The 21,395-nt window shown below is 40.4% G+C and overlaps 4 protein-coding genes across 4 annotated transcripts; 3 read left to right on the top strand and 1 right to left on the bottom strand.

The window, feature by feature from the left end:
• Positions 1 to 833: 833 nt before the first annotated feature.
• eIF4E7 (eukaryotic translation initiation factor 4E7) lies at positions 834 to 2,408 on the bottom strand. Its single transcript, XM_002060352.4, has 2 exons — positions 2,250 to 2,408; positions 834 to 2,184 (listed from the first exon to the last, which is right to left on the bottom strand). The coding sequence occupies exon 2, from the start codon at positions 2,161 to 2,163 to the stop codon at positions 1,234 to 1,236; it is 930 nt and encodes a 309-aa protein (XP_002060388.2). The 5' UTR covers positions 2,164 to 2,184; positions 2,250 to 2,408; the 3' UTR covers positions 834 to 1,233.
• Positions 2,409 to 2,638: 230 nt separating this feature from the next.
• On the top strand, positions 2,639 to 3,001 carry LOC6636933 (nucleoplasmin-like protein). Its single transcript, XM_002060353.1, has one exon. It carries the CDS (start codon positions 2,639 to 2,641, stop codon positions 2,999 to 3,001), a length of 363 nt encoding a protein of 120 aa, XP_002060389.1.
• Positions 3,002 to 10,077: 7,076 nt separating this feature from the next.
• LOC6636934 (uncharacterized) lies at positions 10,078 to 12,619 on the top strand. The gene is made up of 2 exons (XM_002060354.4): positions 10,078 to 10,382; positions 10,441 to 12,619. The coding sequence occupies exons 1-2, from the start codon at positions 10,220 to 10,222 to the stop codon at positions 11,973 to 11,975; spliced, it is 1,698 nt and encodes a 565-aa protein (XP_002060390.1). The 5' UTR covers positions 10,078 to 10,219; the 3' UTR covers positions 11,976 to 12,619.
• A 5,642-nt stretch (positions 12,620 to 18,261) lies between these two features.
• LOC6635483 (uncharacterized) lies at positions 18,262 to 20,356 on the top strand. Its single transcript, XM_032440205.2, has 2 exons — positions 18,262 to 18,564; positions 18,623 to 20,356. The coding sequence occupies exons 1-2, from the start codon at positions 18,402 to 18,404 to the stop codon at positions 20,155 to 20,157; spliced, it is 1,698 nt and encodes a 565-aa protein (XP_032296096.1). The 5' UTR covers positions 18,262 to 18,401; the 3' UTR covers positions 20,158 to 20,356.
• The last annotated feature ends 1,039 nt before the right edge of the window (positions 20,357 to 21,395 follow it).

Below are 21,395 nucleotides of genomic sequence, written 5' to 3' on the forward strand. Positions count from 1 at the left end.
ACCAGATCCAGCGCCTGGCCAAACGGCCAGTTCTATGCGGCAACGAAAATAGTCACAATAAAATGCCAACTGCCAATAAACGTCAATAAATCAAACAATTGAGCGGGGCCAAGTTTTGTGACGTCGTGCGCCAAATAAGTCCAACCAACGACGTGGTCCCAAACCGAGTTCCAAGCGGTATGAATGCTCAAAAAAACAAGAAGAAACCAAACGCAGCAAAGCATAAAAAAAAAATAAGTATTTTCACTCGACTCTACTCGCCACAGCCAGATCAAACTGAATAGCATGATATATATATACAAATGGACTATATTGGATCTGCAAATCCCATACAATTTTTCGTTGATTCGGTTCACGTTTAGTTTTGGTTCCACGCCCTCAGGTCCAGGTTTTGTTTTAAGCCTTCACTTGTCATATATTATTTATAATTGCCCGTTCTACTGAAAATATTGCAAGCCGTAGATATTTTCATATAGAAGTTGCGGGCTAGATTAGATATCTAGCCAACATTGGCATCTATCAAATATGATTAGATAAATCCAATGGTTGATAAGTTTTTTATTTTCAGCATAAACATTTTTTAAATAAATATGGTTTGACTCATGTTTCGATTGGACTTGATTAAAAGTTCAGGTTATATTAAGAGATATATTAGAATTATGGAATCGAGAACCGGGTCGGCTATTTATAAGTTTTGATATTAATCGATTATTTGAAAAATTTGTGATTCGACACACTTGGCCAGCTAGCAAAATATTTCATGAAACTGAAAGTATCTGTTTTTCGAATTATTGAAGAGCTAGAATTATGAGAATTAAACATAAATAAAATGCTTCCAGTTGTTTATAATTTATTTTCTGTATTGTTGAGTTTCTTGTAACTACTTAAATATATTCTTCACATAGAAGATTTTCTGCGATCGACATGGAATTTATAATTAACAATTTGGGCTTTATTATTGAGAATATCAACTGAAAAATTTCAAATGAACCTTGGAACTACGGTTTGGACTGAGAATTTGGTCGCCGTTATTGGGATCAGCCTTTTTGTCAGACTTTGACGATTTGGGATGTGAGTGAACATTTTTAGTTGCTGTGTTTAATATTGAGTGGGTATTTGCATTGTGTGAAGGACTGACATCCAAAAGGACAATATATGTGTGCTATGTCTGTAGTATATTTGTTTTGGTTGGGGTATGGTTATTTTTAGTTAAAGGCGGCCATTGGCCACACTCTAGCGCGTATAGATTGTCTTGACCAAAGATCCCTGCTTGGCCATGGTGTCCTTGTGTAGTTGATACTGCAGCACGTAAGCGCTCTCCATGCGCAGGCCATCGCGCAGCTTGCCACCGATCTCAAGGGCAGCTGCCTCATTGCCGCCATTGGCTGTCCATATGGAGATCTTATTGTTTTTGCCACGTATATTGACAACAGCGCCGCACAGCTCGTGCGAATATTCACAGCTCTCGCCGATTAAAACAAGCATTGTGTCCAGCCAGAAGTTATCCAAATCATTCTTATTCCCTTTGTTCAAAGTGATTACCCAGCGTCCGCCCTTCACATTGGCCTCATCCTCCCACATTGGGCGTATTCCTTTCTTGAACAGACAATAGTCGCTGCCCATTTTAATCTCCGATGGCGTCTTTATATGATTTATGAGGCTCCAGAAGTTCTCGACCGTATTAAAGCTGGCCACCTCGTGCAGCATTTCCTCCCAGCTCTTACTACGATCAGTTTCCAAATACCACAGCGTCCATTCACTGTTAAGAGGATGATGCGGCTCCGTTGGTAATTGTTCCGTTTCACTGCCACCAGCCACACCAAAGGTGACCGTATCCGAGACAGCTGTATCGCCGGGCGCCAATGGCGTCATATAACCACCATCTGTGGTGCATCCACTCAAATCGGAGCGTGGAGTCGATAGCGGTGAGCAAACGCTGCTGCCACCGCTGCAGCATGTTGCATTCATGACACTCTTATAGCTGGCGCTGCTGCTGCTGCCGCTGCCACTGCGTCCGCTGGCCGAGCTCGGCTTGTTGGCCTTCTTGGTAGGGGAGCAGCTTTGCACTGGCGTCGTGGAGAACTCTTCGTTGTTGGAGCACGACTTGAACATGGTCTTTGGATTGGCAAAGTTTTTCATCTTGTAAAAGTTAGACGGATACATAATGCACGCTTACGTTGAACTCTATGGAGACAAGGACAAACAGATTGATTACACTATACAAGATATCAATATATTGATGGGCTTGCCTTTGCCTGCGAATAACTTGATCTCAATTGCCGTTTTTGTGTTCCTCTGTACTTTGCTCCAAATTCAAATTTGTTGCTTTTGATTTTAGGATTATCACAACATGCGAACGATGTTATTTCTGTTCTAGAACGCAAACTGTATGACTGATTTATCAGGCGCCGCATACTCAACATTCTGAATTCCGTCGAATACCATATCAATTGAAGCTAACAGCCTGCATGCCCTTCTCAACACTGTCTACGCGCCAACGTTCCATAAGTGCTGTGTAAGGTGATGCAATTCGAATCTAGTCTGGGCACACTTAAAACAAATTAGTTATGCGAGCTTTTTATTGTTGCAAGACGCGTGCTCTTCGTGGAAAATTAGCGTGTTTAGTTAAATGAACATGATGTCAGGGCTGGATAATGAATTCTTTGGCTTTACCCTCACTGCTAAAAACAATATTTTCACCTGGGACTCGGATTCCAGAACGGAATCATGGGGCCATAAGCTTTTAATCAAGCAGATATTGCTCGATGACAAAGCTAAGGATGATGAGTACAATGTGGTCAATGTTGACTCTCTCGTGGAGGAAGTTCGTCTGCCAATTGCTGTGCTTAGGGCTGGCGAGTTGCGGGTCATCCATCCAAATCTCGAGTTTTACGAGTCAAGGGTTACCTTCACACTGAGCACGGGCAGCGGTCCCGTGCATATTTACGGCCAAAACATTAAGGATAATTTGAAACTGATTTATATCAGGGGGGCAAAATAATGATCCTAGATACAAAAGTTCCCGCCGCTCTAACCAAATCTAAGCAGCAATTCAGCTAGACCAGATCATTTAACGAGCTTTTAAAATGCATAAAAAAAAGTATTGCATATCAAAAATAAACCAAATGTAGGTCAATGTTAAATCCACATGTTTATTATTAAAAAATCCTTGCGATATAAACACATCGCTGCTTAGATATACATACATAGGCGTTATTCGTTGAAAACAAGGTAATCCATTCTTATTACAGTTCTCTAAACTTATGCCAAGTGCTAGAACTGTTAAGTCCGCCCAGCCCTGCACGAAAAGTGTTGCAAAAAGTTGGCTGCGTGTTAGTTATTTTAAAGTGTAATAAGCTTTTTTTTATTTATGTGTATCATTTTAAAATCATGCTTAAATAATTATACCCCAACAAAAGACGAACGAAAACAAACGTGAGCTCATTGAACGCAGCGTAAGCGCTTTTTTTGTTTTGTTCAAATTGATGCTGGAAAATTGCAAAAAAGCCGTAACTAAGTAAAATCGAACACGTAAGAGTGTTTTGGTTAAGATTGCTAAACATGTAAATACCCCGTACCCGATGCAGAGAACATACATATTTATAATTTTGAAACTAACTCGCCTTAATGAGTATTTAAATGCTGTATTTTCGAGTCGAACGTTTCTTCTTCTTTGCTTCTCAAATTGAAAGTTTATGAAATGGCTTAAACGAAAATAGAAACGTGTATATTCTCGAATTGTGAGTGGGATATAGAGTACTGGCCAAAGCCCAATTTCAATTCCAATCGCACGCAAAACTTGACGAGTTTCAAAATAAATATTTACACACACCCTCACGCACACACATCAGGACGACAGTGGCAACACACACACACACACACACACACACACACAGACACAGCACACTCAACACACTTGGCCAACACGCTGGAGCAACACTTCACGCATTTCTTATTAGCTGCACTTCAAAAACTGTGCAAAGTTGCGCTCCAAACTTATTATGGCACTCGGTTGGACCTAAAAAAAGAAACGGATGAAAAGGCAAACGGAAGGAAATGGCCATGGGGATGGGGATGGGGATAAGGAGTGCCAACTTTAACTAATGGCAACATTTTTGTTTGCTCATGTCGAGTGTTATTGAGCCAAAGCAAAAGAGCAAACTTTCATTTGGCTCCGGCTGTCATAAGTTTAAATGGGGTTATTGGGCGAACAAGGAAAATCAACAACAACATCCAAACCAGTCGCAGCAGCAGCACGAGCAGCAGCAGGATAAATGAAAAATGTCAAAGTCCAAGGCATGGCAACAAATCGTAGGACATGGCTGGCAAATATTTGTGCAGTGGCCAAATGGAAAAGCGAATCTGGTGATGGTAAATTTCAACATTTCGAAACTTTTTGCAGCGTTGTCCCAAAAAGTCAACAGCCTCATATTAAGCATTGCCTACATTCTGGATTATTTCAATTTATTATGCATTAACATTTTATATTTTCTTAAGCTAAATTAAGATTTCACGTTTTAACCGAAGTCGCAACGAGGTCGCAAACAAAAACAGCCTTGCGGAAGTCTCTATTTTGTTCGCAAGTCAGTTAGAAAGTAGGGGTAGTCCCTTAGCAAGTGCTGTAAAACGATACATTTTTGAAAAAGTGTGACAGCTTTCCTTTTAGTTCAGGCTGCCATCTCTAACAAGTCCCATGGGTCAACGGTGCGTAATTTTCAAAAGAGGTTTATTAATATTTCCAATTTCAATGCAACAAAATCAGCTGTTCTTGGAACATTCCTTGCCGTGGCTTTTGCTTTTGAAGATGTCTGAGCAAATAGCCCATAACTGTCTGGTTGCAAGCCCGGCTTGAAGTGGCCTTATCAAAAAACAATATAAATACTTGTAAATACGTACATGGCCCTATCCACTTTTGTGTATACCTTTATTGCTACGAGTGGCCTTGGACTTCTGTAAGCCCTTTTAAGAAATCGATTTCGCCCAAGCCCACAAATATGTTTGTATCGAGGTCGAAACTCTTGCTCAAAGTATGAAAAATTTATAAATATTACCCAAGTACGAACTCATGCCCAAGAATGTTTAAGCCGCATACCCCTAAGTATGCATACACAAATGTGGCAAGTGGGTAGAATCATGTTGGTATTTAACAAAAATAACCAAGTATCAGTTATTGACTGAAAGAAAGGTAGCTCCAATTGACAGACAAGGTAAATATTTGTGCAAGCCTATAAGTATGTCTGAAATAGTTATTTAGAAAACCTTAAATGTTAAGACGCTTCTCTCTCTTTTTTACTCCACCTATCACACGCTCTCTCTCCGTCTCTCCCTGCGTATCTCTAGCCGTTGAGTCGCAGCAGTCATGCAACAAAATAGAACTCATCAAAACTGCATAAAAGAAAACAACATGAGACTTCCATGTTTTTGTTAATTAAAATTGGCTTATCAGCAGCTAAGGCAACAACAACAACAATGTCCCAATTTTTGGCTAAAAAATTGTTTACAACGCATTTCCAAAGTTGTTACAAGACATGTCGTGTTGTAAATATTACATGCATATATGTGCTCGGTTTTTGGATTTAGATTTGGGTTTTCATTTTCGCATCCATTTGGATAACATGCGGATCAAATGGAAATCCACTCTTAAATATCACAACTGAATATTCACAGACACATAGAGTGAAAAACATTTCATTTACATGTAAAAATACCTTTTAATTTAAATTCTTTACTGAAATACATATTTTGTATACCTTCGTGCTGGTCATAAGGGTTTAATTCGCAGTTGCTCCAAAAAGTATGCTATACACAACTCTATGTTCAACTGTGGCATAGAAACAAATGCGAGGCTAATCTTCGGCTGCACCTGACTGAGGTTATTGCATATTTTCAGAAACTTATATATTAGTATTCGAGTGTGCTATGATTTCTGTCGTGTTTTATTCTAGCTTTAACGGGGTTCCGGTTATATTTTGCCACAGGGTATACAAGAACTTAGCTAGATCAAAATCACAAGAACGGTTATGAGCTGTTCGACTGCTTCCGAAACCAGCTTCATATATATTGAATATCTTAAAGTAAGGCTAGCCTGTTACTTATAGACAAAATACAATGTTAAGTATGTTGAGTCCTTGAGAGGAACTTGCAGCATGCCATTTACCTAGACATTGACTAATTTTTTATTTGGCAAGTGGCCACACAATTCTTGGGGAAGTTTGTCAAAAGGCAGGGGGTGTGGCAACGCCAACGCCAACGCCTCGTCCATTCGAAAAGCGATTTATGTGCTGCCAATAAATTTACTCAACACTTTGGCCCCCAACTAATACAATATTTACATCAAATCGTTGTAATACATGAGCCACTTGGTCGGGGAGGGGAACGAACGTCCAAAATAAAAAATAGCAGTGCGTCTTTTTATACCCTGAACCCATTAAAAATTTGGCAAAAAGGGTATAACGGTTTTGTGCAAAAAGTGTGTAACAACATGGAGTTACTTTTTCGATCCCACATATCCCGCTCAGCATCAACAGCGCCGTCCGTCCTTTCGTCCGTCTCACAATCCGTCTGTTCGTATTTCGCAACTACAAGTTAAAGTTGACAAAATGGTAGTATGTAGACTTTCTTTAAATATACAGAGATACATCTCTTTTTCCACCTTTCCGTTAGTTGTACAAAAACTCGTCTTTCGAGGTATGTCCTTAAGCTTTTGTATGTAGACAGTATTCTGTGCCATATTTAAACACTGCGAATAATATAAAGTATGTAAAAAGAACCTCGAAGTTATTTAAAACTCATTTCCCGCGGTTTGAAGTCAGGTGAAGAAGAAGCTCAACCGTAGCGTATATGAATAGGAGAGAACTAGAACGTTTGCAATGACTGCTAGACGCTAGGTTTAGGGTATCACCTAGTCGGGCTCTTCCGACTCGAGTACTCTTACTTGCTTCTGCTCCTTTGCTTGGGACTCGAAACGCGCAGGAAGAGTACCAAGGGTTCCGGCCGCCAGCGCCCCCTCCTAAGACTGTCATTTAAGTTAAAAGCGCATTTGTAAGTGCGCTGTTACCGTTCGATGTGAAGGATGTGTGCGTGTGTGTGTGTGTGTATGTGTGGGTTTTGCAGGAGAATGAATGGAAAGGTTTGGGCTAGACACTGTTGCTGGAAATTAAGGACTGGGTAAGTTAGACGCGGGTTGGGCTTGGGGTTCTGTGCACAGCGAGCTGGCTTTGGCCTGGGAGCCAATTTCAATCCCAGTGCGCTTTTTAAAAGCAAATCTGGCACAAGCTGCGCATTTCTTTGCGCATTTTATGTCTGTTGTGCAATGTTTTACCATTTTTCTTGGCCCCTGGCACTTTATGACGGCGTTAAGTGTTAAACGGCAAACGTTATGCCAAACCAAATCAAGCTCGGACAGACAGAAGCGATGACATCTTTTGCACTAGCCAACTCAAGCTTAATGTATATACTAAGATGATTTGGGCTCTTGGGAAATAGCAGTTTAATGTTGCTACTACACTTCAGGATATAATAAATTATAATGTGTAATATAATATAGTATTGCACCGAAATATAACTCTTTGTATGCGTATATATACATATATTTAATAATAATTTTGTATAATTTAAAGTTGTCTCTTCGCCCTTCTATGATATAATATAGCTTAACTATATTTGCCTTTACCTGTTTATTGCTATACCCTGTAGTACACATTGAAAGGATGAATCATTAAGTTTTGCAAATGTGAGAAATGTAAGAATACATCAATATAATTGAGCCAGCCTTATTTGAATGTATGACCGTAGAGGGTCGGATGTTGAAGACTTGGTCAAGTCGGTATTCTGAAGGTTTTTGGTACAGGGTATCTTCCGTTTTATCACTCCCGCGCATACTAATTGGTTTTGTCTATTTACGGGATTTGCTATTTGTTACTTTTACAATGCAATTAATTAGAAGTCCAACAATTATCGTTATTTCAGTGCACGTATTAAATGTACACACAGAAATGACAAGCAGCCAATTGATTGAATATTACATAAAACAATATAAATATATTATAAAATTGTTATTCAAATAGATAGATTTTAAAAGACAAAAGCAAAAATTAAATAAAATAAAGAGAGATATAAAAAATAACCCATAAATTAATTACGCACACATATATTTATGCCCATATGAATGTGTAAATTCAATTTAATTCAATTCATAAATATTCAAAGTCCAAACAAGTAGAAACCAGAATTCGCATAGATCTGCATCAATCAGAACATAATCAGCTCAGATTGAAATATTTAATGTCCGATTTAAGGCTCCAGAGAGAAAATGCAATGCTCTTAAATAGCTAAGATAGTGCGTAAAACATGAACATATTCCTCAATTCACATTTACACAACATATCTACTGAGTTTTTGTAAGAGACTTTCGATGCATTCATTCACATTCACTTTGATGCTTTCAAAATGAAACCTGATAAATAATGATAAAGCGACCTTGATATGTAGATTTCAGAACCATATATAAAAAATTATAACACTTCAGTTTCGTTGGAAAGATTAAAGCATATTTGTCAGCACGTCGAAAATTGAATACTCTTGCTGGCATTATCATTGAAGCGAATGTTATTATTTTAGCTATCGATTTGGACTTAGGGCTTTGCAATTAATCAAATAGAGACAGAAAATGGGACAGTTAGCTGACAAAGGCGACACTTGTTAGTTGAACAATTCATAAGAAAATGCAAATACTCTGCACCTTTGAATAACCAACTGTTTGAGGAGCAATTTAAATGATAAGCCAATGGGCTACATCGAAACTACAACGAAACTATGTTTGCAGTTCCAGCAATCTTTAGATGTGGGTTATCATGTTTAGCCAGCAATCCGCTCGTACTATCTCAACATGGTTGTGCCAAGGTTGTAGACTTCAGAGCGGCTGCATGCCACATCTGCGGCACGCGACTTGCAACTGTTCAACTGTTGGCCACCCAGAAAGCCACACAATGACGCAACTTGTCGTTTGTTGGGCGTGCAACAGAGGCCAACAGCAGAGCCGACAACTGTTAACTAACAGGGTCACAAGCTGAGTTGAGTTTATTTGCCCAAATGTTTTCCATGAGTTAATATTGCTTTAGGCGAGACTGCCCGACCGTAAGTTACTCTAACTGCAATTTACATACCTGTGCTGTAACAATTACGAATCTTACATGTGTTAATACATCAATTCTACGTTCGGCAAGTATTAAAAATAATTTTATACTCACTTAGTTGAATGCGCACAAATGTATTTTAATATCTTTTCATTTGAGGCGTACACAGACAGATAGCATGAATATTTCTTCAATTTACAAAAGTGCGCTATGAAAAACGCAGATAAAAAATATCGCATACCACTTTAAAAAAAAAAATACGTGCTGAACCAAGAATTCAGAAATTAATTAGCACAGCTGAAAGACTTGGAAAAAATTAATGTTTAGATAGCTAATGTGGATGTTTACTTGAAGAAAAAAATAAAACGTGCAGATAGCACACGAGTTTCAAAAAATCTTTCACTTAATAAAAGAAAGCGTTTTCCAAATATCCAATTGTTTAGCATGCTTAGTGGCTGCTATTTAGGGACAAATGCTTATTTGGTAGCGTATGATGGATGGTATATGCCAAAAAGGCCAATTGCACTTGCCTGACCCTTAAAGGCACAATCTAAAGAAGTGCACTTAAAATTAACAATATGTGAATGGTAATGGAAAAATCGTTTTTATCAGTGGACAAAAGAAAACTAGAAAAATACATTTCAAATATCGAACAGGAGTGGGACAGATTCTTAGAGCAAAGCCAAGTAAAAGGAAAATGAGCATGATGAATTCATATGTGGGATCTGGCGAGTGCGCTCTGTAAGTAAATGATAAAGCAGCAGGTAATAGTTTATAAAAACTAAAAAAAAGTTAGCATATCTGTAAATGTACAGAAATGTGTTTACTTGAACCCAACAAAAACCATTTTATCAAATATTGCGTTAAGACGTGTACATCGCGTCAACGCTGCCGAAGTCGCTTTGGTTGAGAGCTAGCCGAGCAGAGAATGGAGCTGCTGGCTGCACTTCAGAAGTAGTTCTCGCAAGTCAAACATCGAACGTTTAGCGGACAGTTCTCGACAATTGTATATTTGAAATTGGAACGGTGCTGCTGCACATCATCATCACATCACTGGGACACTCTAAAGAGCGACTCAAATCAATATGCACGCAAATCATTCGCGTCTGATCAAGATATTCCTTGTGATAATTTCCATAAAGCTCTTCTTAATACTTGTGCTCTTCGCTTATAATAATTCAAATGTGAACCGTTTTCGGCCACGTCGTATGGTTTTTATCGATGAGCTGCTGATTGACAAAAGCGAGAGTAAGTTACCTAGTTACCTTGATTCTACTTCTATCGATTAATGCGAATTATGTGCTAGCGCCCAGCTGGCAGGAGCGGCTGAAGCTGATACGCGAGGAGATGCCCTCGTTCCCGCTCGAGGAGCTAACCCATAGACCACCCTTGAAACCCAGCTGCGGACTTGTTCCCAGTGTCCTGGGCATTGATTATAGCAACGATTACTGGCAGATGGTGCGAGTCGCAAATCTGACTTATTATCTCTTTGGTGCGTATTATGATAACAGAGAAAAGATGACCGAGGCGCCGCTGGTGCGGGTGCTTACCATGATCAATCTTTATGCCAAGCATCACGAGGTCAAGTATCCCGAAACCTTTTGTCAACTGTGGTACAAGAATCGCGTGGAGCCGATTGTTGTATCCGTCACAGATCACAGGCTCATTTGGTTTTGGGGCGGTGGACCGCCACAGGTCTTCCCAACGCTCCTCAGTTGCCCCCTGCCCAAGAAAAACGGCACCAATGTGGAGGAGGTGCCCGAGATGGTGTCGCTGGTAACAGAGCGCTGTGAGAAGGCTAGGAATCTGTTGCGCGTCGTGTACGAACGGGATGTGAGCAATACAGACATCTTGCCAACTGCTTCGCCCAAGGAGCAGGATCAAAAGGATAACCCAAAACCAAATAAGCCACTTCGTTTCATGGTGTGCGTCAAGGCCATGGACTTTCTCTACGTAGACATGTCCTCGCGGCTAATTGAATGGCTCGAGCTGATGCGTCTGCTTGGCGCCGGCAAGGTGGTCTTCTACGATGCTCAGATGCATCCGAATATGACGCGAGTGATCAATGATTATATAGAAAACAGTCCTGATTTCGTCGAGCTGCGCCCTCTGTCGATGTCGCGTGGAGTGCCGCACACGGGTCGCCACTTTCATCATTATGCCATGGGTGTCGACAATTTTAATCGCATACTGAATGAGATGATACCCTACAACGACTGCTTCTACCGAAACATGTATAAATACGACTACGTTGGCGTCTTTGACATCGACGAAATCATCATGCCGCTGGGCAACGTAACCAACTGGTCCGATCTGATCGAACTAGCGCACAAGGTGCCCGACTATGAGAGGGCCCCCGCGAATTGCACGAACTGGGCGAGTTTTTGCTTTCGTAACGTATATTTTCCCCGCTACCCGGAGCGGCCGAAGGTGTACAAGGAGCTGCCAAGCTTCTACTATATGCTGCAGCATGTGGAACGCGTGGCGGAGCACTGTGATCGGTATTCGGCTACCAAATGCCTGCACTCCACTCGGTATGTGATTGGACTGCATAATCACTTTCCCCTCTTTCACGCGGGAAACGGTGAATGCGATCCCAAGTCGGTGCCTATCGAGTTTGCCCAGCTGCATCATTACCGCGAGCCAGACAACAAGACACGCCTCATCGATCCCATTATAGACGATAACATCTGGCGCTTTCAGCCAACGCTTCAACAACGTGTCTATGCCAAATATAAGAAGTTGGGATTTTTACCCGACATAAGCCAAGTGATCAACGCCGAGATTCAACGCCGAAATGACGATGAACGTAAACTACAAGAAGCGATAGGCATGACATAGATATTGGTATCTCGGCATGTGTACTATATAATTTTTTTTTTTTTTTATTATGTCTTTATTGGATGGAGTTTCCTAAGTACTAAATGCTTCTGGTATTCATAACTTTTATTAGAGCCATGCTGCGCGTGATATTGTTGTTATATTATAAGTTAATTAATTATTTGGGAAAATACTTAAATTCCAATACCGTCAACATACCTACCTCACTCAACTCCATCATACATCTAACAAATATACATATATTTATTAAATACTTAGCTCATGCTGTATTTTAATGGACAACTCTGATAATAACCATATTTTTATATTTAACAACAATATTTATTATTTAATTAATATATATATTAATTTATTTATTAATGTTAATGCCTGCAAAACTGGGTTAAAAAGTGGGCTCAACTCTATAAAGAAAATAATAATAATATAATGGGTAGGGCATGAAACTCAAAGCCAAACTCGACGTCAATTGAAATTCAGCTGTGTAACTAAATACCAACTATTTTTGAGTCTCATCATCATTTGGGACATCACATCGATACCTTGCTGTTAAAACTATAGCTGACATATATAATAAAAATAAAAATAAAATTAACTATATATTAAATTATACAGATGGTGAATTTGAGCACACGTTAAAAAACGAAATAAAGAACACCTCCATAAAGAATATTATAATAGATTTTATGGTGCGTGTGGTAGCCAAATGAAATCTACGTCAATCAAAATTCAGCTGTGCAACCTAAGATCAGTAAGTACATGGAAAGTACTTAGTTGACATTTGTATTTTACACGCAAATTTTAAGCTGAAGTCACTCAAAATATTTTGGTATATTTGTGTTGACCAAACAACTATAAACAAAGAAGCCCAAAAAGTCGTCATGACAGAGCCAGCCAAGCGGAATGTGGCATAAGTTATAAGAATGACAAACAACCGCCAAATGTGCTGTGTCCCCGGAATTGTCGGGAAGTTATGCATGGAGTCAGTCTCTTACCTAAGGCGCTGACTAGCATTTCCCGTCTGGCAATGCGAAGCGCCTGGGGGTATGCAACAGCCGCCACAAACCAAACGCAAACACAACTAAACGGTAAACGAAACCAGCTTTGCTGTGTGTGCGTGTATGTGTGTGTATATCCAAAAGCGTGCACAAAAACGCACCTGAGCGCAAATGAATGATGATGTTGTGCAGTCGCTGCTTTTCTCGATGCTCCGCCCCTCCCTCATGTCCTCGCAAACGTTGGACAATGGTCGAAACTAGGAGACTCGACAATCAGTATTTGCTTGCTTAGCTAGTATAAATTTAGTAACATTTGTGATCAATACTATTAATTAATGATCATCTGCAAACTTTTAAAACTCCTTTTCACGTGACCCGGTCATTAGGCATCTAAGCTACGAAGATTCGGGCTGGAATCCCCAGATACTATATGGCTGTTGCCTAGTCTCAGCCGAAAGTAATAGAAGACAGTGCTCCAAAGTATAAAGCTATATCCTATACCACATGTACTTGGAACAAGCAATGTCGAATAATATTCTTTCGCTCTGTCCTGATTGATAATTTAAGCAAAAAAGTCCGAACAAGAGGGGTGTCCGCCTAATGGGCATGTCCGTTAAAAGAGTTTTTACTGTAATACCAATACTTTTATTTATTTTTGTTGAGTGGTGGAAATCATAAAAATATTAATATTAATCGAAGTAATATAACAAAAGTATTATTAACATTGATAATAATAGTATTAATTATAGTAATAATTATATTTGGTAAGAGCGTTTGCCTTTTTCTAAAGACTCCCAAAATAATGCTACAATTTTGTAAATTTGTTACAAAAATATTTGCTCTTTTTGGCGGCTGCATAATGGATGCTGCCCACTGTATAGCTCGGCGTCGCGTTTGCTGCTTGTTGGCCAAGTCCACATCCTTTGCTGTTGGTGCTTGTTGCATAGTTTTTTGGCTCATATGTTGCAACCTTTCGCTTAAGCAAATTGCCAGCGTATGTGTGGCTGTGTGTGTCTGTGTATTTTTGTGTGCCTTGATGAGTTTGCGTTTGGTGGCTGTACGGCAGTGCCTTGTACTTGCGGCCAGCAAAAGGCGCTGAGTTATTGTGCTCGTGCAATGGGAGCAGCGACAGCAGCTATCCCAAAATGGCAACGTGCAACATGGAGGTGCTCCCAATCCACACCAGCTGTGTGTGCGTGTAAGTGTGTGTGTGTGTGTGTGTTGCATTTCACTTAAAATGCTTTTAACCAAAACATTAAGCAGCTGGTGTCACATTACATCACAATCCAGACCAGCGTTAGTTGCTACAAGCCGCAGCAACAACAACAACAACAACAAAAACATCAGATGCAGCCGCTACAAGAGTAAGTCGAACCCTTGCTGTTGCAGCATCAGCAAACAATTTTATAGCTTGAATAAGCCCCAAAAGCTGCTTAGATCCCAGATAGAGGTATTCAACAAAAAATAAAAAATAAAAAAACAAAAGAAGTAAGAGGTTTTAGTCGAGAGCTCCCGACTAGGGGATTCCCTGAACCCTCTTCTTCCAACATCAAATGCATATATATATTTTATTTGAGAAGCTATATGTCAAGTTTGGGGACTCTAGCTCTTATGATATACCAAAATTGCCCAAAAAACAGGATATCGATATTGATTTTTATCTATTGCTTGGAAACGGAGTAAGTTATCGATTATCGGAAACAAACTCGATCTGCGCGGGCACCTACTTACTTACTTTTTTTTTACTTCTCTTTAGTTATGTTTTTAGCCCCAAAAATTAAAAGCCAAGAAAATACTAAATTAAAATATCAACATATCTTTATATAAATGTAGTTTTCCTATTGAAAATTAAGAACTAGGATTTTTATATGTAGAACACCAGGTACACAAACCGAACCTTGAGGCCTTAGTTTGGGCCGCGATCGAACATTTTTTAATAAGAATAAAGAACTTATAGACTATGCACCGATCGTTCCTATGAAAGATAGATGATATAGTAGACCGACGTAAATAGGGTAGTGCATAAGTGTGAGGATCATAGTAAAACATATAAATGCCGAGTTTGGCTTAGATATTTTGATAAACTTAAAACTGAGAGACTAGTTCGCATAGAAACAGACAAACAGTTGTACGGTAATGGACATTTCGACTGTTCTTCTATGCGTTACACATTTCAAGACAAAATTATAATACCCACCGTAAGGGTATAAAAATCCCAAGGATCAAAAACAAATGAATTTGCCGCATCTTAATGACTACGAGCACTTTTGTCCGATTTGTAATCTACATCATATCATGTAGCTGCCAATAGAACAATCGTTGCGAAATTTACCTTTTGTATGGAGAGAGAAAATAAAAGGTGCGCAATAATAATAAGTACAATTGAATATTTTGCATTTAATTAAACAAATGCTTAAACTTGTTTACTTCCATCATGCTTGCCCAAACGAATATATGCATGCTTCTATAATCTTTGACACATTCCTTTTTATTTTTGTTATTGTTTTTTATTTAGCTGCATTTATTTTACAAATCTACTGGCTTTCATTTTTGTTGCTGTTGGTTTGTTTATTTGCACTCGCTTCATTTTTAATTACTGTGCATTTGTTTGTTGTTGTTTTGTGCTGCTAACTAATCAGGCCAATATTAAATTGTTAATTAACAGCCAGAGCCTGGATATTATGTGCTAAATGGAATCGAGTTTAATGCCACGCAAGCTGTTTATTATTTATTATAAAAGAGAATTTTCTTCAGCTTGTTGTTGTTGATTTTATCGTTTTTCTGGCTGCGGTCCGGTGTGTATAGCAGAAAAACCAAAGAAAATTGAAAATAAATTGCATGGTAAAATGTTAAAGGCCATGGGCAAAGTTTTTGCCAGCTTATTAGCTGAAATGCTGGCCCAGTCAGGTCGGCCATGTTCTGGTCGTGTGCTAGGTCGGATCAGGTCACTTGATTCGTGGCGTTAGTCCTTGTGCAGCTTTGCGTCAAAACGAGCTACGGCTACACCTTTCAGACGTAAACGTCAATGCCACAGACATGCACACACACACACACACACACACGCACACCTACATGCAACCATGAATGAAGTGCCGTCAATCAAGCCGTTTGCAGTCTTTGCTGCCAATACAAATGGTAAAGCATTATATGCCCCAGCCCGGCTTAAGCCTGCAATTGATTGCTTGTTTATTCAAATTAAATTTTGCATAATAAACTAATCGAAAAACTACCTCAAATTTTGTGTTGTGCTTGCCCGTATAAGAGGCCAAAAACGCATTTGCTCTTTTAATAATTGATGCCAACGTACAGAGAATTGCCCATAGATGCATTTAAAGCCATTGACCAGTTGCCCAGCAAGTACAGCAACAGTTTTGATCCAAAGTACAGAGCTGTGCATCGAGGCCTCTTTGGCACTGTGCCGTCGAGTCCATAAATCAGTTTAATACCCGCACTCCATGTGAAAGGGGCCCATCTACAGTCACCTAATGCTACAACTAAGGCCAATGGCATGGGTTGAAGGGCTTGTTGGGACTCTGCCAGGAGCGAAGACAACGTTGGGTATACAAAATCCAAATCGAAAGGTCTGTACTGATTTTCAGCTCAGTTTCGAGCAGTGATTGATATCTTTAAAATAAACTTGGAGCAGTCTTGAAACTCTTTCATAAACATGCTTATTTCTCTGCTTCATATGATAGACAAATATTTATCAAACGGCCTTCATGCGGAGAGTACTCCACAGAATACTCTCATCGAGCCGCAGAGCCACTTAATATCTTCGGAATTTCCCAGTGTCTTTAAACTGAAACGTACACTTAATTAGCTTAAGACCAGCATCATATCCAGTTAACACAATTGCAAACATTGCTCTTAAATGTGCAAATATTGCTCCAAAATATTGACCCGAAACTACGAATAAGACTTAATAGCTGTAATTCAAGTAGCAGGCAGATTTTGACTGAAGCACTAGTTGGACTCATGTTTGGGTCCACTCTCGGCGGCTGAGTGTGTGGCAGGGCCCATTAAATGTGAGGGCAAGCAGTGTGTTGTTCTGGTTGTCCAACTGCAGCTGAATCGTCAGCATGATTAATTGATGAAAATCCCTTCTGCCATGCAGGATAATAAATTACAATGCACAGACCAGCACATAGCGGCAGACGGACAAACGAGCGAACCGAACGCACGGACAGGTAGCATGTGCTTCAAATAGCTAACAGACAACCCACATATACACACACACACACACACACACGCACACAGCGCACACATGCACACACACACACGCGCGCAGATGAGGTCGTGATGTGTGTTGTGGCCCCTGCATTGAATTAAACTACAGCCAGGACGAGAATGTCGACGTGTTCCGGCAAGGAAGGGGATGCCGACACGTTGGCAGTTTCCTAAATTAGCTTAATTTCATTTAAAAACATACCGTGTTGCTGCAACAGCCACATGACCACGCCCCCGCACGCTAGCAACGCCCACAAACAAGAGGAAGCGTCTCACATCAAGCGCTTATTTCTCTTACTGTTAATATTTATATTTTTATTGTTATTAATGCTATTATTAGTATTATATTAATGCTATTGTTTTTATTATTATTTTTATTATTATTGTCAGTGCTTATAATTAATGCATACTAGTTGGCCTAATTGGATAGTTAAGCACCCGAGTAAGTTCATAAAGTTGCCACAAAGACAATTTACTTCACGCTTCCCCTGTTGTTGCCACACGCCACACAGCAGATTAAATCCAGCCCGAGCAGCTAGTGGTGACATCAACTTATGAAATTCTCAAATTTAATCACCAGCTCTGCAGCTGCATTCGCAAGTGCACGGTATTTAGCTCGTTGCAAACTCACAATTAGACATGACTGTATGCTGCTCGCAAAGCCGGCAACCAGTAGCTGCACTGACTCGAGCTCATAACAAATCTCTAAAGTGGGCCAACACGTTGCGTATACACAATGCAAGCTATGCGCTGCTGGCGTTTCCGCGGTGTGCGGCTGCTTCCTTTTTGCCTTGCCCTAAAAGTATGCTATGTGTTTATTGTGCGCCAGAACCTAATCAGAGTTAAAGAGACAGAGAATGAGAGAGGCAGACCGATAGACGCGGAGTGAAAGAGTGTGAGTGTGTTTGTCAGAATGAGTGAGTTTGATGTCCAATCGCATTATTATATTAAACAAATACAATGCCCAACCTTAATGATAACAAGTGAATAAAATTATAAGCTGATTCCCATAAATATTTATTATCTATTTATGAACGTATAAATAAGGTGTCTTCTCTCGAAAGTAAAACGCTCTTTTTCTGATGTGACTTTAAAGGGCAACAAAAATCAAAATTCTCCGCAATTAAATATTTGAAATTCGAGCGGTGCTGCTGCACATCATCATCACATCACTGGGACACTCTAAAGGGCGACTCAATTCAATATGCACGCAAATCATTCGCGTCTGATCAAGATATTCCTTGTGATAATTTCCATAAAGCTCTTCTTAATACTTGTGCTCTTCGCTTATAATAATTCAAATGTGAACCGTTTTCGGCCACGTCGTATGGTTTTTATCGATGAGCTGCTGATTGACAAAAGCGAGAGTAAGTTACCTAGTTACCTTGATTCTACTTCTATCGATTAATGCGAATTATGTGCTAGCGCCCAGCTGGCAGGAGCGGCTGAAGCTGATACGCGAGGAGATGCCCTCGTTCCCGCTCGAGGAGCTAACCCATAGACCACCCTTGAAACCCAGCTGCGGACTTGTTCCCAGTGTCCTGGGCATTGATTATAGCAACGATTACTGGCAGATGGTGCGAGTCGCAAATCTGACTTATTATCTCTTTGGTGCGTATTATGATAACAGAGAAAAGATGACCGAGGCGCCGCTGGTGCGGGTGCTTACCATGATCAATCTTTATGCCAAGCATCACGAGGTCAAGTATCCCGAAACCTTTTGTCAACTGTGGTACAAGAATCGCGTGGAGCCGATTGTTGTATCCGTCACAGATCACAGGCTCATTTGGTTTTGGGGCGGTGGACCGCCACAGGTCTTCCCAACGCTCCTCAGTTGCCCCCTGCCCAAGAAAAACGGCACCAATGTGGAGGAGGTGCCCGAGATGGTGTCGCTGGTAACAGAGCGCTGTGAGAAGGCTAGGAATCTGTTGCGCGTCGTGTACGAACGGGATGTGAGCAATACAGACATCTTGCCAACTGCTTCGCCCAAGGAGCAGGATCAAAAGGATAACCCAAAACCAAATAAGCCACTTCGTTTCATGGTGTGCGTCAAGGCCATGGACTTTCTCTACGTAGACATGTCCTCGCGGCTAATTGAATGGCTCGAGCTGATGCGTCTGCTTGGCGCCGGCAAGGTGGTCTTCTACGATGCTCAGATGCATCCGAATATGACGCGAGTGATCAATGATTATATAGAAAACAGTCCTGATTTCGTCGAGCTGCGCCCTCTGTCGATGTCGCGTGGAGTGCCGCACACGGGTCGCCACTTTCATCATTATGCCATGGGTGTCGACAATTTTAATCGCATACTGAATGAGATGATACCCTACAACGACTGCTTCTACCGAAACATGTATAAATACGACTACGTTGGCGTCTTTGACATCGACGAAATCATCATGCCGCTGGGCAACGTAACCAACTGGTCCGATCTGATCGAACTAGCGCACAAGGTGCCCGACTATGAGAGGGCCCCCGCGAATTGCACGAACTGGGCGAGTTTTTGCTTTCGTAACGTATATTTTCCCCGCTACCCGGAGCGGCCGAAGGTGTACAAGGAGCTGCCAAGCTTCTACTATATGCTGCAGCATGTGGAACGCGTGGCGGAGCACTGTGATCGGTATTCGGCTTCAAAATGCCTGCACTCCACTCGGTATGTGATTGGACTGCATAATCACATCCACCTCTTTCACGCGGAAAACGATGAATGCGATCCCAAGTCGGTGCCTATCGAGTTTGCCCAGCTGCATCATTACCGCGAGCCAGACAACAAGACACGCCTCATCGATCCCATTATAGACGATAACATCTGGCGCTTTCAGCCAACGCTTCAACAACGTGTCTATGCCAAATATAAGAAGTTGGGATTTTTACCTGACATAAGCCAAGTGATCAACGCCGCGATTCAACGCCGAAAAGACGATGAACGTAAGCTAAAAGAAGCGATAGGCATGACATAAATACATTTTTTGATGCGGTTTCCTAAATACTAAATGCTTCTGATATTCATAATTTCTATTAGAGCCATGCTGCGCGTGATATTGTTGTTATATTATAAGTTAATTAATTATTTGGGAAAATACTTAAATTCTAATATCGTCACCATACTTACCTCACTCAACTCCATCATACATCTATCAAATGTACATATATTTATTAAATACTTAGCTCATGCTGTATTTTAATGGACAACTCTGAAAATAACCCTATTTTATGTTTATGTTTAACAACAATATCTATATATTAATTAATATATACATATTTATTTATATATTTAGTTAATATATATTAATTTATTTATTTAATTAATGCCTGCAATTGGTTTGAAAAGTGAACAAATGCTGAAGAATAGAACAACTCTATAAAAAAAATGCCTCTAAGAGCCAGGCGCTCAACTACACAGTGAGGCGTGGCAAGGCCCCAGCCTGGATAGATGGCAGCCCCCTTCACACTGGCAGAAACGCCAAGTATCTTGTACTGAAAAGAGGCTTACCCTTCGGGCGCCCATCGACGATCTTCTCAAGCAGCGACACTTTTAAGATGGCCAAGGTCAACTGGCTACTATGCCCCAACAACCATTGCCACTTTACAACGGCGTGGTGCCACCAACTTGGAGATACGTTATCTAGGTTTGGAGCACTGCATCTCGCTCAAATCGAAGACGGATTCAGACACTCCAAAACTGGATAGCAAGAACTGGGAGAGGAGAACTAGGAGATGCCCCCGTCTACCTACGTGGCGATATAGCCTTATTGCAAGAAGATACTTTAGACGTTTGTCCACGATAAAGACTTGAAATTTAGATCGGAGTTCCTTCTTTAGCAAATGCAGTTCAAGTTCATTTCAAACGGACATCGAATGCTTGTGATGGCATCTTGTAGAGGGTATCTCTTAGTCGGACACTCTTACTTCTTTATATAATTATTGCTTGCGACCAAGGAATCTATTTCAATTTCTCAGTGACATATCTTTCGAATTTGATAAGATTAAGTGGAACCCGTCATTTGGGGAGTATGAAATGTTGTCTGAGAACCTTTTAACCAGTTTAAGAAAGTATCTTCTGCTTAGAAGTCAACACAGTCCACCAAATTCTTAACTACGAAGACGCCATGACCCAGAAAATTACTTGCACAACACGGAAGTCTGGCATGGCAAAGCTGCTACGCTTTAATCCAAATGAAAAGCTATTATTGCACAT

This window comes from Drosophila virilis, chromosome X (assembly GCF_030788295.1).
Source record: "Drosophila virilis strain 15010-1051.87 chromosome X, Dvir_AGI_RSII-ME, whole genome shotgun sequence".
In the NCBI taxonomy this organism is placed as follows: Eukaryota; Metazoa; Arthropoda; class Insecta; order Diptera; family Drosophilidae; genus Drosophila; species Drosophila virilis.

Excerpts from the sequence above, each read along its gene's own strand:
- LOC6636934 (XM_002060354.4), top strand. The coding sequence starts at position 10,220 with ATGCACGCAAATCATTCGCGTCTGATCAAGATATTCCTTGTGATAATT. Across the intron at positions 10,383-10,440 it reads GCTGATTGACAAAAGCGAGA|CGCCCAGCTGGCAGGAGCGG; the intron begins GTAAGTTACCTA and ends ATTATGTGCTAG.
- eIF4E7 (XM_002060352.4), bottom strand. The coding sequence starts at position 2,163 with ATGTATCCGTCTAACTTTTACAAGATGAAAAACTTTGCCAATCCAAAG.
- LOC6635483 (XM_032440205.2), top strand. The coding sequence starts at position 18,402 with ATGCACGCAAATCATTCGCGTCTGATCAAGATATTCCTTGTGATAATT. Across the intron at positions 18,565-18,622 it reads GCTGATTGACAAAAGCGAGA|CGCCCAGCTGGCAGGAGCGG; the intron begins GTAAGTTACCTA and ends ATTATGTGCTAG.
- LOC6636933 (XM_002060353.1), top strand. The coding sequence starts at position 2,639 with ATGTCAGGGCTGGATAATGAATTCTTTGGCTTTACCCTCACTGCTAAA.